Source organism: Ovis canadensis, chromosome X, assembly GCF_042477335.2.
Source record: "Ovis canadensis isolate MfBH-ARS-UI-01 breed Bighorn chromosome X, ARS-UI_OviCan_v2, whole genome shotgun sequence".
Lineage (NCBI taxonomy): Eukaryota > Metazoa > Chordata > Mammalia > Artiodactyla > Bovidae > Ovis > Ovis canadensis.
Genome location: NC_091727.1, coordinates 48,305,789 through 48,321,810, shown reverse-complemented (window position 1 = coordinate 48,321,810; position 16,022 = coordinate 48,305,789). Strand labels below are relative to the sequence as shown.

At 40.3% G+C, this 16,022-nt stretch overlaps 2 protein-coding genes across 9 annotated transcripts in view; one reads left to right on the top strand and one right to left on the bottom strand.

Annotated features, from left to right (window-relative positions):
- Positions 1 to 395: 395 nt before the first annotated feature.
- On the bottom strand, positions 396 to 857 carry LOC138930706 (profilin-2-like). The gene has a single exon (XM_070291179.1). The coding sequence runs from the start codon at positions 855 to 857 to the stop codon at positions 396 to 398; it is 462 nt and encodes a 153-aa protein (XP_070147280.1).
- Positions 858 to 3,967: 3,110 nt separating this feature from the next.
- Positions 3,968 to 16,022, top strand: part of MTMR8 (myotubularin related protein 8) — a 237,102-nt gene continuing 225,047 nt past the window's right edge. For 6 of the 8 annotated variants that reach the window (XM_070291547.1, XM_070291541.1, XM_070291546.1 and 3 more), the window contains exon 1: positions 3,972 to 4,124. In XM_070291547.1, the coding sequence (XP_070147648.1) occupies positions 4,101 to 4,124 (24 nt within the window). In that variant the 5' untranslated portion in view covers positions 3,972 to 4,100. Of the gene's footprint in view, positions 4,125 to 16,022 lie in introns of all 8 variants that reach the window. The other 2 variants (XM_070291544.1, XM_070291540.1) reach the window with 1 other exon arrangement.

The following is a 16,022-nucleotide window of genomic DNA, read 5'->3' as shown; positions in this document are numbered from 1 at the left end:
AGTTAAAGAAACTGAGAGAGAAAGATACCATAGTTAGAAAAAAGTTGGGAGTGCAACCAAGATTTTCTAGTTCCAAGTCCAGTACTCTTCTCTCCAAGTGCTGAGATGGGAGAGATGTTGTTCTAGGTGTAAAAAAGGTGCAGAAACTCAAATGCTTGAATACTCACTCCCCAATCTGCTCCTCTCCTAACAAGCTTAAACACACACACACAGACACACACACACACACACACACACACAGACACACACACACACACACACACACACACACACTCACACACATCTCCAAACCTGATCTGGAATTTCCCTTTATTTTCAAGACTGTTAATCTGGAAGGTGAATCAGATAACATTGAATTCAAATTCCAGGTCAAACACCAAGGCCTTTTTATTTACTTAGAAATGGGCCATGTGTTGATGAATGGCCTCTTTGATGTAACCCGCCATCTCAAAAGCCTTGAGGTTGAGAGGCCCTCCTTCTGTTCCTTTTTGTCCCATCACCACAAGGTATACAGACTCGATCTGAACTACCGTCACTGCTTGGCTGCCCCGACTCTGGCCTTTGGTGCGGAGATCCATGGTGTTGTTGCCCTCAGTGTATAGGTTGTCCCGGATCAACAAGCATTTGGTCCCTGCAAGAGTGATTCCCTGAAGAAACAACTTCTCTCTCCCTTCTCTCGCCAGCAAGATCTGAATTTCTTCCTGGGTCAGTTGGAACAGGTTGCCTTCAGGATAAGAAGCTAACAACCAAGGTGGGGAATTGGTGATTATTGCCGCATCACAGCACATCCCAGTCTGTAGGAAGAGGGTGATGCAGTCTTGCCAGACTTCTTCACTGATATCCCCTATGCACTGCATGATTCAGGTAAGCTGTCTCTAAATGATGAATAAAGTGATTTCTGGCAAGTAGGTCTTCAAAAGAAGTTTGTTGGTAGTTGGCTCAAGATGAGACTGAAATAAGCTAAAAATATAGTCTGTTTCTGATGGCCTCTCCCCAGCAGCACAGTTGAGGATGTCTTGATGACTTGTGTGAAGTTATGCCCCAGCTGCCCTCTGTTGTGACTTATCAAGCTATCTTTGGAGCAGGAGTGAGGTCACAAAGGCTTTGTGACTTGTTAAACAGTCATAATTCACCACATCATGGGTGACCTTTGGCAGTAGCTTTCAGTGGTTGTATCTCCAGCTAGTGAGATATTGGGACAAAGCACATCTACTTACTTCCCTAGGATACCATGGGAGAAACACCAACCCCCAACATCAGAAAATCCCTCAATGTAGAATATAACTGAGTAATATTTGAGTTGGAGGTTTGGATATAAAGCAGGACAAGTGAGATTTAGTGCAGCAACTAGTATGCAGATGTTGGCTAATCTGAGACCTGAGCTCTAGGTACAAAGTAAAAAAAAAACCCACGGCCCCACTGGCTTACACCTCTTTTTGGATGGACATAATAGCGTCCTAATGATTTTCTGTCTTCAGATTTTTTCCATCTAGTTGTTTATCCTCTGGCCCACACCAGCTGTGAGTCTAGAGTAATTCGTTTTCATCTAGTCATTCAGCAAGCATTTATCAAGCAGTTACTATCTGCCAAGTACTTTTCCAAGCACTGGTTTATAGCAGTGAACAGAGAAAAATCTCACAGAGCTGACATCATAATGGTAGAAGACAAAAAAATAATAAATGATAATAGAATCCCTTTCACAGAATTTTTTTATGAATCTAATACTTTTTCTTTCCACATATTCCTTCTTAGTCCCAGGTGCTATCTACCTCTGTGGGGGTCCAATCTGACATATGATTATTCTGAAACCTTTGACAAATCACCATCTCCACCTTAATTTCCTCTGAAATGACCCTAACTTGCCTTAAGTAGGGACTGTTAGGAAGAATGGCTAAAGTTAATGGAGAGAAAATTTGGGGTAGTTTAGAAAATTTACTTATTCAACAAATATTTATTGAATACCTACTGTGTTCCAGGTCTGTTCCAGACTCTGAAGATCTATCAGTGAACAAAAAGTCCCTGGCCTCATGAAGCTGACATCCTAGAGGGGAGACAAATAACTGACAAGGACATTTATAGTATATCAGGTGGTGTTCACAATTATTAATATAAAGAACAAAAGCTAAGACAATAGAGAATTCTGGGGAAGAATTAGTGGTGGTTTTATTTGATATAAAGTGCTCAAGTAGGATTATCTGACATTGTGAATTTGACCAGAGACCCAACAGAGATGAGGGAGTGAGCATATGGATATCTGAGGGAAGAGCATTCTAGGCAAAGGGAACAGCAAGTGCTTCTGAGACAGGAGAAGGTATGGTATATTTGAGAAACAAAAAGAAGATCAATATAACATAAAGAGAGAAAGAAAAGGGTCATAGAAGATATAGTCAGAGAGGCACTAGGCTTAGATCACATGTAGGCTTATTTTAAGCCATGTAAAGATTTGGATTTTACTCCAAAATGGAGAGCCACTGGTAGGTTTCAAGCAAAGGAGTGACATCACTATAGATTCTAGAGTCTGGAAGATGCCATATTGAGGACAGATTCTAGGGGAACCAGGGCCAAAACATGGTGACCAAACTATGTCAATAATTTAGGGAAGATAGAGGTTTCACCTAGAATACAGGGCCCAGAGAGGTGACATGATTTGCCCAAGGTCACACAGCAAGTTAGTAGCAGACCTGAGAGTAAAATCCAGGTTTTTCAACTCCCAGACTGTTCTTTTTGCCATCATAAGCCTGATTCAGAGAACACTACAGAGTAGCTGCACCTCATCTGAGAGGTCTTGTGGGTCTCTGGTCCTTTCCCACATCTTTGATGACAAAGTTATGAGGCTACTCTAATAGTTCAGGCTTTAACTAGGTTTATGGAAGTAGACTCCCCCTGGTTGAGAGGAGTGAAAAGAAAATATAAACCATCTCAAAAATATGCTATAGTGACTTGTCCAAGGTCTCACAGGAAGCTCTTCAGAAACTCAGTCATCACCACAGAGTAGTCTATGTTATCTCTGACTGGTGCCATCTCTGTTAACATTAAAGAATAGTGGAATGATATCGGTACTCAGAATCCTTACAGCATCATGGGTTGTGAGAAGGGTGCCAGCACTTGAGTCTGGGACTTAAGAATTCCTGGGCCAAACCTGAAGTCTGAACTAGGACAAACTGTTGTTTTTTCAATTGAAGTTTTTTAAAAATTATGTATTATTATTGTTATTATTATTATTTTACTTTACTATATTGTATTGGTTTTGCCACACATCAACATGAATCCGCCAAGGTTGTACACTTGTTCCCAATCCCGAACCCCCCTCCCACCTCCCCCCCACACCATCCCTCCGGGTCATCCCAGTACACCAGCCCCAAGCATCCTGCACCTTGCATCGAACCTAGACTGGCGATTCGTTTCTTATATGATATTATACATGTTTCAATGCCATTCTCCCAAATCATCTCACCCTCTCCCTCTCTCTTAAGAAAATGGAAGCAGTCCTAGAAATATTTGTGAGCCTAATGTTACTGTTCTGCCTCCTGTCTACAATCCTAATAGTTTTGCCCTTAAACTATAGGAAAAAAGCTCCCAATCACTGGATTTTATTTAAACCAAGTGTTCTTAGAAAGCTAGAATGTATATTTAGTAGTTTATCTTCCCAAATGGTGCAGTGGTAAATAATCTGCCTGCCAAAGCAGGAGATTCAAGAGACTCCGGTTCCATCCCTGGGTAGAGAAGATCCCTTGGAGTAAAAAATAGCAACCCACTCCAGTATTCGTGCCTGGATAATCCCATGGACAGAGTAGCCTGGTGGGTTATAATCCAAAGGGTCGCTAAGAGTCGGATGTTACTGGGTACACACCCCTACCAAAGGAATGGCATTTTGACAGGACCGCACAAAGAAAAGGGCATTGCCAGGAAGCAAGATGGCGTTAGCGGCTGAAGGCGAAGTGTCGCGAGAGAAGCCTCCGCGAGGATCAGGTGACGAGAACTTGAAGCACGAGAGGGAGGGCGGGGTCTAGAACCATGGTTGGGCAAGAAGGTTGCTAGAACCGTGGTGGCGGCAGCAGCCTGAGTTGCACTAAGGCTTTCGGGTGTGGGGAACCGCGGCCATGGACCATATCACGGTGCCCAAGGTAAGGAGAAGAGATCAGCGAGGCTGGGAGCCGGGGATTCCCTCTCGATGCTCAGCCGCAAGCCCAGGTACACCCTCTCAACCCTTAGGGTGCTCTTTGACGCCCTCTTCCGCGCGGGACCGGAGTAATATTCCTCGGTTCAAACCCGTTTCACCCAAACTGAACTTCTCCTTGGGACCTGCCTGCAGGCGGCTGCGGCACGCAAAGGAGAGGTGGTTCTGTACCAGTTGTTCTCTCACTTGACGCCGCCTCCGCGTTGGGTGGTTGCCTACTGGGTCCCTCTCTGTCCTGTCTCCTCCGATCCCAGCTCCTCCTGGCTCCCCAGCGGTTACCTCATACACCCCTTTACTCCAGCCTTTTATACAGACTTGCTGCACTTGTAACAGCCTTTCTTGAATACCCCGCATGGCATTGCCTCCCAGAGGGTTACTTCCTTTATCCAGGGTTCCCCTGCCCTCCTCTTGACTTCTGCCCCAACGGTTGCTCAGACCATCACTCCAGCTCCCCAGCTTGCACGTGTGGGTTTGGGGGCAAGAGCATCTGTCCAGCCCCAAGCTGGGCTATAGGAAAGAGGTGTAACAGAGTGGACCTGGCTCTGCTCATCCCGGAAGAAAAAACGTAGAGGTGATATTGCTAGGCCAGTTGGCCATAGTTAGAGCCTCTTCTACGTCTTTTCTTTCCAGATACTACTCTTTATTACCCCAACTTTGCGAACTCACTTCCTTCCTGTCAGTTTTCTTTCTACTATCAGGCTGAGAACAGGGAAGGGTTACAACTAGTTTCTGCTTAATTTTTTCTATCGATCGTAGGAGATATGGCCCAGGCTAATTTAAATTCATATCAACATAAGGATTACTAACTGTGAAGAGGCATAAAGGTAGTTTATTTGGGGTCTTAGAATTGCAATTCAGGGATCACAGAAAGTCTAGAAGAAACCAGAATAGTGTCCCACTAGGGGAAAATGGCTAGGGTTTTTACAGGAAGAGGGAAATCAATGCAGATTTATGCAAGTTGTTTACCAACAATTTGGATTGGAGGGTAAAATTATATAGATTGAGTTATGGAATGCATCTCAGTCATTTAGGGACAGTTGTGTTTTCTTAGGAAGATAAAGTCTAGTTCTAAACATCAATCTTTCCTTTTAGCAACTCAGCAACTATTCAGCAGTTTTAATTTAGAGTGTTCAGCGAAAGTCCAGCATTGGTAGCAAACACGGAGGTCTTCAGGTCATGTCTTAGTCATTCCTGACATAGTTATTTTCACAGTTCCCCCTTTTGCCCGTGCCTTTTCCTGAAGAAAACATCATTGGAGCAATTCTTATTCCCACATAGCCAGAATTGGTTGTCTGCTCCAGGTCCATCATGTCCTTTAGAGGGTGGTTTGTGATGAATCAGTGGATAGATTGGAAAATTCACTGGAAGCAACATGATGTTGTGCTGCCTCAAGTATATCGATTTGGATGAGTGTCAGCTGAGCAGTAGAATGGTTAAATATAGAAGTAATCAATTTAAGCAAGCACTTTATCAATATAAAGAAGCTGACAGCAGTTATTAACAGTAATAACCCAGTTTGCAAAACAGTTTTGAACCAAGATCCAGTGTTTGAGGGTAATCAACTAAACAAACCAAACATTAAGGAAGTATTAACACTATCAGAATGAAGTCAAGTAACCTTGTTTTGTAAGATTCCAATCTGAGTTTCTACTGTACCAGAGGCATTTATCCAGGTACAACAGGTGGTATTTAAGATGACACAGACTCTTCCAAGTTCTGCTAGAAGGTAATCCAAGGAAAAACTTTTATCTAACACAAGATGAGCAAGCAAATTCAGGAAGTCTTTTTGGGCGCTTAATGTTTTAACTGTGGCATTAGCTGTGTCTGCTATGATAGCAGAGGGGTTTTGAATAATTTTGTCTGTGGCACCAACTCACGTGTAGTTTAGATAAATCTTGGGAACCTTTGAAATCCCTCAGAAGGGGTTTCTTGGCAGAGGCAGAAAGTAGACTGTATGTGCCATTTGGTAATTTCTGACAAATTTAACAGTCAAATGAGCTATTAAAAGTCCTGCTGCTTCTGCTGCTGCTGTGTCGCTTCAGTCATGTCCGACTCTGTGAGATCCCATAGACGGCAGCCCACCAGGCTCCCTTGTCCCTGGGATTCTCCAGGCAAGAACACTGGAGTGGGTTGCCATTTCTTTCTCCAATGCATGAAAGTGAAAAGCGAAAGTAAAGTCGCTGAGTCGTGTCTGACTCTTCACGACCCCATTGGCTGCAGCCTACCAGGCTCCTCCGCCCATGGGATTTTCCAGGCAAGAGTACTGGAGTGGGTTGCCATTGCCTTCTCTGATTAAAAGTCCTAGGGCACATTAGAACTTGGTGTTAGGGCAGTGAGGCAGGATATGCCCTAGGTGGCGACCTTCCAACCATAAATACATAGATGGAGGGCTTCCCCAGTGGCTCAAATGGTAAAATATCTGCCCGTAATGCGGGAGACCTGGGTTTGATCCCTGGGTTGGGAAGATCCCCTGGAGAAGGAAATGGCAACCCACTCCAGTACTCTTGCCTGGAAAATTCCATGGATGGAGGAGCCTGGTAGGCTACAGTCCATGGGGTCGCAATGAGTTGGATACGACTGAGCAACTTCACTGGAGCACAGAGAAAGGAGACGTCAAAGGTGAAATTCAACCATGGGCTGGTTATATATGAGCAGCCTAGAAGCCTTCCTTATTGGAATATGTGGGGGTTATCATGAGAACATATTTTGTTGTTGAACAGTGAAATAAAAGTGGGTGTTTGGAAGTTGGAGCTCATGTTTCTGGATAACCACAGGTTCTCATTGGAACGCATATTCCTAAGGAACTGTTTGAGGGGTTATTTGGTTCCAAACAAGGAAAACAAGGAAAGGGAACTGTGAATTCAAGTAAATGAGTTCTGCATAACATATGGTAGAGAGTTACCAGTAAGATTAGAGATAGCCAAAGCAAGGGGATCCCAGTATTCAGCGAGTGATTAGGGTGCTGATGGCATATCCAACAGTTTGTTAGATTTCCTCCAGTGGCTAGACTTTCGGAAATGCAGAATAAGGCATTATTTTCCCAGGTATAAAGAGTCCAGATGGATATTAAGAGAGCTAATAATATAACTCTAGTAAAAACTATCCCAAGAAAAATCAGCCATTTTAATATAAAGAGGACTAATGGTAACTCATGGCCTTGGTGAGTGAAAGAGTCCCAAGTGAAACAGAGTAATTAAATGGCCAAGAATTGGAGCCACAGGCTTATTCCCAGCAGGGTTAATATAAGATAGAATTACCATTCATGGAGGATGCCTACTCTATGTAGTAGGACAAAGCACATTAATAAAACTGTAGCTTCAACGAGGAGTCCCAAAAATTCAATTGTCTAGTCCTTTATAGTCAAAATCAAAGAACCAAAGGACCAGGGTCACTTCCTCTAAATGTTCTTTCCTGGCCATAAACCTATTCATGAAAAATTTCACTCCTTGACAATATGTCTATAAGAAGGAGAAGCAAGTTGATGCATCATCAATTATTACATAATGAAGGAGATGTAACAACTCTATGATGGCAGCAATTAGAACAAGGTTAACTTGAGGGATTTCATTGATGGGGATCATGGAGAGTACCAGCCTTGTCCAAAGTCTTGGGAAAGCCATCCTTATTAGGGGCCATTTGCCTCACTTCGGGGTCAGTTTTAATGAGACTTTGCCAATAATGTAAAAGATCTCCCTTGACTAGAAGGGGATTTTATAGTCTTAAATCAAGAATCATGGATTTTTCAATAATTTTTTTTTCAAATGGTGACAGTTTGTGTTTTCTGAAGGTTATAGATATTAAGTTTAATAGAACTTAATATGGCAATTTAGGCCAAGGAAGGCCTATAGCCTCAGAGATTTTTGCCAGTTCAGTTTTGATTACATCTTTGTTTCTTTCCTCTGTACCAGAAGATTGAGGATGATAGTTACAGTGGAAATGTAGCAGAGGCCAGATTTTACAATAGCATTTAGAATTTGTACAATGAAATGGGCACCGTTATCACTATGTAATTCCAGGGGAATTCCCTCAGTAGGAATAATCCTTTTCAACAGTGTTTTGGCTACTATAAGGGGAGTTACTCATCTGCAAGGAAAGGCTTCCAACCAATGGGAATACATGCATGCTATCATCAGAACATATTTGCATCCCTGAAAGGGAGATAGCGAGGTAAAATCCACTTGCCAGATTTCAAAATGACCAGGAAGCAAAAGAAAGTGGCTGTGAGAAGTATGAATAGGTATTTCTGGGTTCTACTTAGGATAGATCTGACACTTCGGACATATTTCAGGCATTACTTTGGGAGAAGGTTTCCAAAAGTATTGTTTTTCCCAGGCTGTCATTTTATCAGTTCCCACAATGAATAATTTAATGTATTAATTTTAGTGTGGTTTCTTGAGTGACTTCACTAAGAGTAGAGTTGCACTTTAGCATATACCAAAGCCCAGTATGTTGATCAAATATGCATCATTCAGAAGCTCATCTCTGTTCCTTAGATGGGCAGCAGGTGTCCTCCCAAGTACGGAGCTTGAATCTTGTAATGCTGCTGCCATAGCAGCTCTACTGGTCTGTCAATTCTCCTTTCCTTCTTCAGTGTTGTCTTTGGAATGTCTCCAGACTTTTATAATTGCCAGTTGTTGTAGCAGCTAAAACAAAGGGGCCATTTATTTTTATGGGACTATAATTGCTTTACAATGTTAGTTTCTGCTGTACAATGAAGTGAATCAACCATATTTATACCTATATCCCCTCCCTCTTGGACCTTCCTCCCACCCCCACCCCCATCCCACCAATCTAGGTCATCACAGAGCACTGACCTGAACTCTCTTTGCTACACTGCAGGTTCCCACTAGCTATCTATTTTGCACTTGATAGTACATTTATGTCAAACCTAATCTTCCAGTTCATCCCAGCCTCCCCTTTCTGCTTGTGTCCACATGTCCATTTCCTACATCTGCCTCTTTATTCCTGCCCTGGACCTAAGTTTATTGGTACGATTTTTCTAGATTCTACATACATGTGTTAATATATGATACTTTTTTTTTTCTGACTTACTGTACTCTGTATGACAGAATCTAGGTTCATCCACATCTCTACAAATGACCCAGTTTTGTTCCTTTTTATGGCTGACTAATATTCCAATGTGGATATGTACCACATCTTCTTTATTCATTTATCTATTGATGCACACTTAAATTGTTTCCATGTCCTGGCTTCTGTAAATAGAGCTGCAGTGAACACTGGAGTACATGTGTCTGTTTGAATTATGATGTTTCTCAGGGTATATGCCCAGTAGTGGAGTTGCTAGGTTGTATGGTAGTTCTATGTTTAGTTTTTTAAGGAACCTCCATACTGTTCTCCATAGAGGCTGTATCACTTTACATTCATTCTCACCTACAGTGCAAGAGGATTCCCTTTTCTCCACACCATTTCCAGCACTTGCTGTTCATAGATTTTTTGATGATGACTGTTCTGGCTGGTGTGAGATAAAACCTCATTGTAGTTTATTGGGGGCAGGAGGAAAAGGGGACGACAGAGGATGAGATGGCTGGATGGCATCACTGACTGGATGGACGTGAATCTGAGAGAACTCCGGGAGTTGGTGATGGACAGGGAGGCCTGGCGTGCTGCAATTCATGGGGTCGCAAAGAGTCAGACAGGACTGAGTGACTGAACTGAACTGATATATATATATATATATATATATATATATATATGTATGTATGTATGTATATATATAAAATTTATTTCTTTTTGGTTGTACTGGGTTTTCATTGCTGCATGCAGACTTTCTCTAGTTGTAGTGAATGGGAGCTACTCTTTGTTGTGGTGTACGGGGGCTTCTCATTGCAGTGTCTTATGGAACACAGATGCTAGGCATACAGACTTCAGTAGTTGCAGTATGTGGGCTCAGTAGTTGTGGCTCTTGGGCTCTACAGTGGGAGTTCAGTAGTTGTGGCACATGGCCTTTAGGTGATCCATGGCATGTGGAATTCTTCTGTAGCAGGGATCGAACTAGTGTCCTCTGCATTAGCGGGTGTTTTCCCATCCATTGTACCAACAGGGAAGTCTTTCATTGTACTTTTGATTGGCATTTCTCTAATAATTAATGCTGTCAAGCATCTTTCCATTTGCTTCTAGGCCATTTGTATGTCAGTTTAGTTCAGTTGCTCAGTCGTGTCCGACTCTTTGTGACCACTTGAACCACAGCACGCCAGGTCTCCCTGTCCATTACCAACTCCTGGAGCTCACCCAAACTCATACCCATCAACTCGGTGAAGCCATCCAGCCATTTCATCCTCTGTCGTCCCCTTCTCCTCCTGCCCCCAATCCCTCCCAGCATCAGAGTCTTTTCCAATGAGTCAACTCTTTGCATGAGGTGGCCAAACTATTGGAGTTTCAGCTTTAGCATCAGTCCTTCCAAAGTACACCCAGGACTGATCTCCTTTATGATGGACTGATTGGATCTCCTTGCAGGCCAAGGGACTCTCAAGAGTCTTCTCCTACACCACAGTTCAAAAGCATCAATTCATTGGCACTCAGCTTACTTCACAGTCCAACTCTCACATCCACACATGACTACTGGAAAAACCATAGCCTTGACTAGATGGACCTTTGTTGGCAAAGTAATGTCTCTGCTTTTGAATATGCTATCTAGGTTGGTCATAACTGTCCTTCCAAGGAGTAAGAGTCTTTTAATTTCATGGCTGCAGTCACCATCTGCAGTGATTTGAGAGTACCCTCAAAAAATAAAGTCTGACACTGTTTCCACTGTTTCCCCATTTATTTCCCATGAAGTGATGTGATCAGATGCCATGATCTTCATTTTCTGAATGTTGAACTTTAAGCCAACTTTTTTACTCTCCTCTTTCACTTTCATCAAGAGGCTTTTTAGTTCCTCTTCACTTTCTGCCATAAGGGTGGTGTTATCTGAATATGTGAGGTTGTTGATCAAGCAATCTTGATTCCAGCTTGTGCTTCTTCCAGCCCAGCGTTTCTCATGATGTACTCTGCATGTAAGTTAAATAAGCAGGGTGACAATATACAGCCTTGACGTACTCCTTTTCCTATTTGGAACCAGTCTGTTGTTCCATGTCCAGTTCTAACTGTTGCTTCCTGACCTGCATATAGGTTTCTCAAGAGGCAAGTTAGGTGGTCTGGTATTCCCATCTCTTTCAGAATTCTCCAGTTTATTGTGATCCACACAGTCAAAGTCTTTGGCATAGTCAATAAAGCAGAAATGTCTATTTGTGTCTTCTGCCCATTTTTTGATTGGGCTGTTTGTTTGTTTTTTTTTTTTTTTTTTTGACATTGAGCTGCATGAGTTGCTTGTATATTTTAGAAGTTAATTTTTTATCCATTGTTTTGTTTGCAAATATATTTTCCGATCCTGAGGATTGTCTTCTCATCTTCTTTATGGTTTCCTAGGCTGTTTAAAAGATATTAATTAGGTCCCATTGGCTTATTTTTGTTTTTCTTTTGGGGGGGTTTTAAGTTTGTTTTAATTGGAGGATAATTACTTTACAATATTGTGATAGCTCTAGTCTAGGAGATGAGTAAAAAAAAAAGATCTTACTTTGATTTATGTCAGAGTTTTTTCCTATGTTTTCCTCTGTTTTATAGTGTTCACCATATATTTAGATCTTTAAACCATTTTGAGTTTATTTTTATGTATGGTGTTCGGTAGTGTTCTAATTTCATTTTTTTGTATGTGGCTGGCCAGTTCTCCCAGCACCACTTATTGTATAGGCTGTCTTTTCTCCTTTGTATGTTCTTGCCTCCTTTGTCATAGATTAGATGACCATAGGTGTGTGAGTTTATCTCTGGGCTTTCTGTCCTGTACCACTGATCTATATTTCTGTTTTTTGTGCCAAAACCATACTGTCTTGATTACTACAGCTTTATAGTATAGTCTGAAGTTAGGGAGTGTAATTCCTCTAGCTCCATTTTTCTTTGTCAAGATTATTTTATTAGTGGCTTTTGTGTTTTCATAGAAATTGTAATTTTAAAAAAATCTGTGAAAAGTGTTTTTGGTAATTTGATAGAGATCACATTAAATCTATAGATTGCTTTGGGCAGTATAGTCATTTTCAAATATTGCTTCTTCCCGTCTAAGAACATGGTGTATCTCTTCATCTGTTTGTATTATCTTTGATTTCTTTCATTGGTGTTTTATAGTTTTGAGTACAGGTGTTTTGGCTCATTAGGTAGGTTTATTCTTAGGTATTGTTTTTCTTTTTGTTGTAATGGTAAATGGGGTTGTTTCCTTAATTTCCCTTTCTGATCTTTCATTGTTAGTCTATAGGAAGGCAAGAGATCTCTATGCATTAATTTTGTATCCTGCAACTTTACCAGATTCATTGATTAGTAGTTTTCTAGTGGCATCTTGAAGCTTTTCTATGTATAGTATCATGTCATCTACAAACAGTGACAGTTTGACTTCTTTTCCAATTTGAATTCCTTTCATTTCTTTTTCTTCTCTGATTGCCACAGTTAGGGCTCCCAAAACTATGTTGAATAATAGTGACGAGAGTGCCTATCCTTGTCTTGTTCCTGATCTTAGAGGAAATGCTTTCAGTTTTCCTCTAATGAGAATGATGTTTACTGTGTTTGTCATATATGTTTATTATTATGTGGAGGCAGATTCCCTCTATGCTAAATTTGTAGAAAATTTTATCATAAATGGGTATTGAATTTGTTAAAAGCTTTTTCTGTATCTATTGGGATGATCATATGGTTTCTGTTCTTTAATTTGTTACTATAGTGTATCACATGGATTGATTTGCATATACTGAAAAATCCTCGCATCCCTGGGATAAATCTCACTTGATCATGTTGTATGATCTTTTTAATGTGTTGTTGGATTCTGTTTGTTATTATTTTGTTGAGGATTTTCAGCATCTATATTTATCAGTGATATTGGTCTGTAACTTTCTTTCTTTGTGATGTCTTTTTCTGGTTTTGGTATCAGGGTGATGGTGGCCTTGTAGAATGAGTTTGGGAATTTTCCTCCTTCTGTAATTATTTCGAAGAGTTTGAGAGGTTAGGTGTTATTTCTTCTCTAAATGTTTGATAGAATCTGCTTGTTAAGTCCTCTGGTTCTGGGCTTTTGTTTGTTGGAAGATTTTAAATTACACTTTCAATTTCATTACGTTTTATTGGTTTGTTTATATCTTCTAATTCTTCCTGATTCAGTCTTTGAAAGTTGTACCTTTCTTAGAATTTGTTCATTTCTTCCAGGTTGTCCATTTTGTTGTCATTTAGTTGCTTATGACTAGTATCTTGTGATCCTTAGTGTTTCTGTGGTTTCAGTTGTAACTTCTTTTTCATTTCTAATTTTATTGATTTGAATTCTCCCCCCTTCTTGATGATTCTGTGTCAAGTTTTATCAATTTTATCTTAAAGAATCAGCTTTTAGTTTTATTGATCTTTGCTATTATCTTTGTTTATATTTCACTTATTTCTGCTATGATCTTTATGATCTATTTCCTTCTACTAATTTTGGAGTATTTTTTGTTGTTCTTCTTTCTCTAGTGGCTTTAAATGTAAGGTTAATATTGTTTATATGATGTTTTACTTATTTGTTGAGATGAGATTAAATTGCTATAAGCTTCTGTCTTAGAACTGCTTTTGCTGCATCCCATAGGTTTTGGGTCGTCATGTTTTCATTATCATTTGTTTTAATATATTTTTAGTTTCCTCTGATTTTTTTTTTAGTAATCTGTTGAATATTCAGCAGCGCAGTGTTACAAACTTCCATGTGTTTATATTTTCTACAGTTTTTTTCCCTGTGATTGATTTCTAATTTCATAGCATTGTGGTTAGAAAAGATTCTTGATAAATTTCAATTTTCTTAAATTTTCTGAGGCTTTGTTTTTGACTTATGATATGATCTATCCTGGACAATGTTCCATGGGCACTTCAGAAGAAAGTGTATTCTGCTGCTTTTGGGTGGATTGTCCTATAAATATCAATTAAATTTTTATGGTCCATTGTGTCATTTAAAACTTCTGTTTTCTTATTAATTTTATGTCTGGATGATCTGTCCATTGGTGTAATTGGGGTAGTAAATCCCCTCACTATTATCATGTTACTGTCAATTTCCCCTTTTACAGCTGTTAGCATTTTCCTTGTGTATTGAGGTGCTCCTATGTTGGGTGCATAAATATTTAAAATTGTTATATCTTCTTAGATTGATCATTATGTAGTGTCCTTCCTTATCTTTTGTTATAGTCTTTATTTTAAAGTGTATTTTAACTGATAAGAGAATTGCTGCTCCAGATTTCTTTGGATTTACATGGAGTATCTTTTTCCATCCTCTCACATTCTGAATATATATGTGATATATATTCCTAGGTTTGAAGTGAGTCTCATGTAGACATATATATATATATATATATATATATATATATATATATATATATATGGGTTTTCTTTTTGTATCCATTCAACCAATCTTTGTCTTTTCATTGGAGCATTTGATCCATTTACATTTAAGGTAATTATTGATACGCAAGTTTCTATTACAATTTTTATAACTGTTCTGGGTTTGTTTTTGTAGGTCATTTTCTTCTTTTGTGCTTCCTGTTTATGGAAGTTACTTTAGCATTTCTTGTGAATCTGGTCTGGTGGTGCTGAATTCTCTTAGCTTTTGCTTCTCTGTAATGCTTTTGATTTCTCTGTTGAATCTGAATGAGATCCTTGTTGGGTAGAATAATCTTGGTTGTAAGTTTTTCTGTTTCATCACTTTAAATATGTCCTGCCACTCCCTTCTGGGCCTGCAGAGTTTCTGCTGAGAAATCAGTTAACCTTATGGGGATTCCCTTGTATGTTATTTTTTTGCTTTTCTCTTGCTGCTTTTGACATTTTTTCTTTCTATTTAGTTTTTGTTGGTTTGATTATGTGTCTTCTTGTATTTCTCCTAGGGTTTATCCTGTATGGGACTCTCTCCTCTTCCTGTACTTGGGAGGCTATTTCCTTTCCCATGTTAGGGAATGTTTTGATGATAAGCTCTTGAAATATTTTATTGATCCTTTCTCTTTCTTGTCCTCTTCTGGGACCCCTATAATTTGAATGTTGGTGTGTTTAATGTTGTCGCACATATGTCTGTGAGACTGTCTTCAATTTTCTCCATTCTTTTTTCTTTATTTTGCTCCTTAGCAGTTTTTAACACTATTCTATCTTCCAGTTCACTTATTCATTTTTTGCTTCAATTAAGCTGCTGCTACTGCTGCTGCTGCTAAGTTGTGTCAGTCGTGTCTGACTCTGTGCAACCCCATAGATGGCAGCCCACCAGGCTCCCCCGTCCCTGGGATTCTCCAGGCAAGAACACTGGAGTGGGTTGCCATTTCCTTCTCCATTGCATGAAAGTGAAAAGTGAAAGTGAAGTCACTCAGTCGTGTCTGACTCTTAGCAACCCCATGGACTGCAGCCTTCCAGGCTCCTCCATCCATGGGATTTTCCAGGCAAGAGTACTGGAGTGAGTTGCCATTGCCTTCTCCGAATTAACCTGCTATTGATTCCTTATAGTGTATTTTTTTTTTTTCATTTCAGCTACTGGGTTGTTTGCCTTCCCAGGTGGCTCAGTGGTAAAACATCTGCCTGTCAGAGCAGGAGCTGCAGGAGCTGCAGGTTTGATCCCTTGGTCAGGAAGATCCCCCGCAGAAGGAAATGACAATCCCCTCCAGTATTCTTGCTTGGCAAAATCCCATAAACAGAGGAGCCTGGCAAGCTGCAGTCCATGGGGTCACAAAGAGTCAGACATGACTGAACGACTGAGCTTGCCCACATTGAGTTGTTTATCACTGCTTGTTTGTTCTTTAGTTCTTCTTGGCTCTTGTTAAACATT

Bases quoted from the DNA above. Each gene is read 5' to 3' on its own strand.
- LOC138930706 (XM_070291179.1), bottom strand. From the start codon at position 857: ATGCAGTGCATAGGGGATATCAGTGAAGAAGTCTGGCAAGACTGCATC.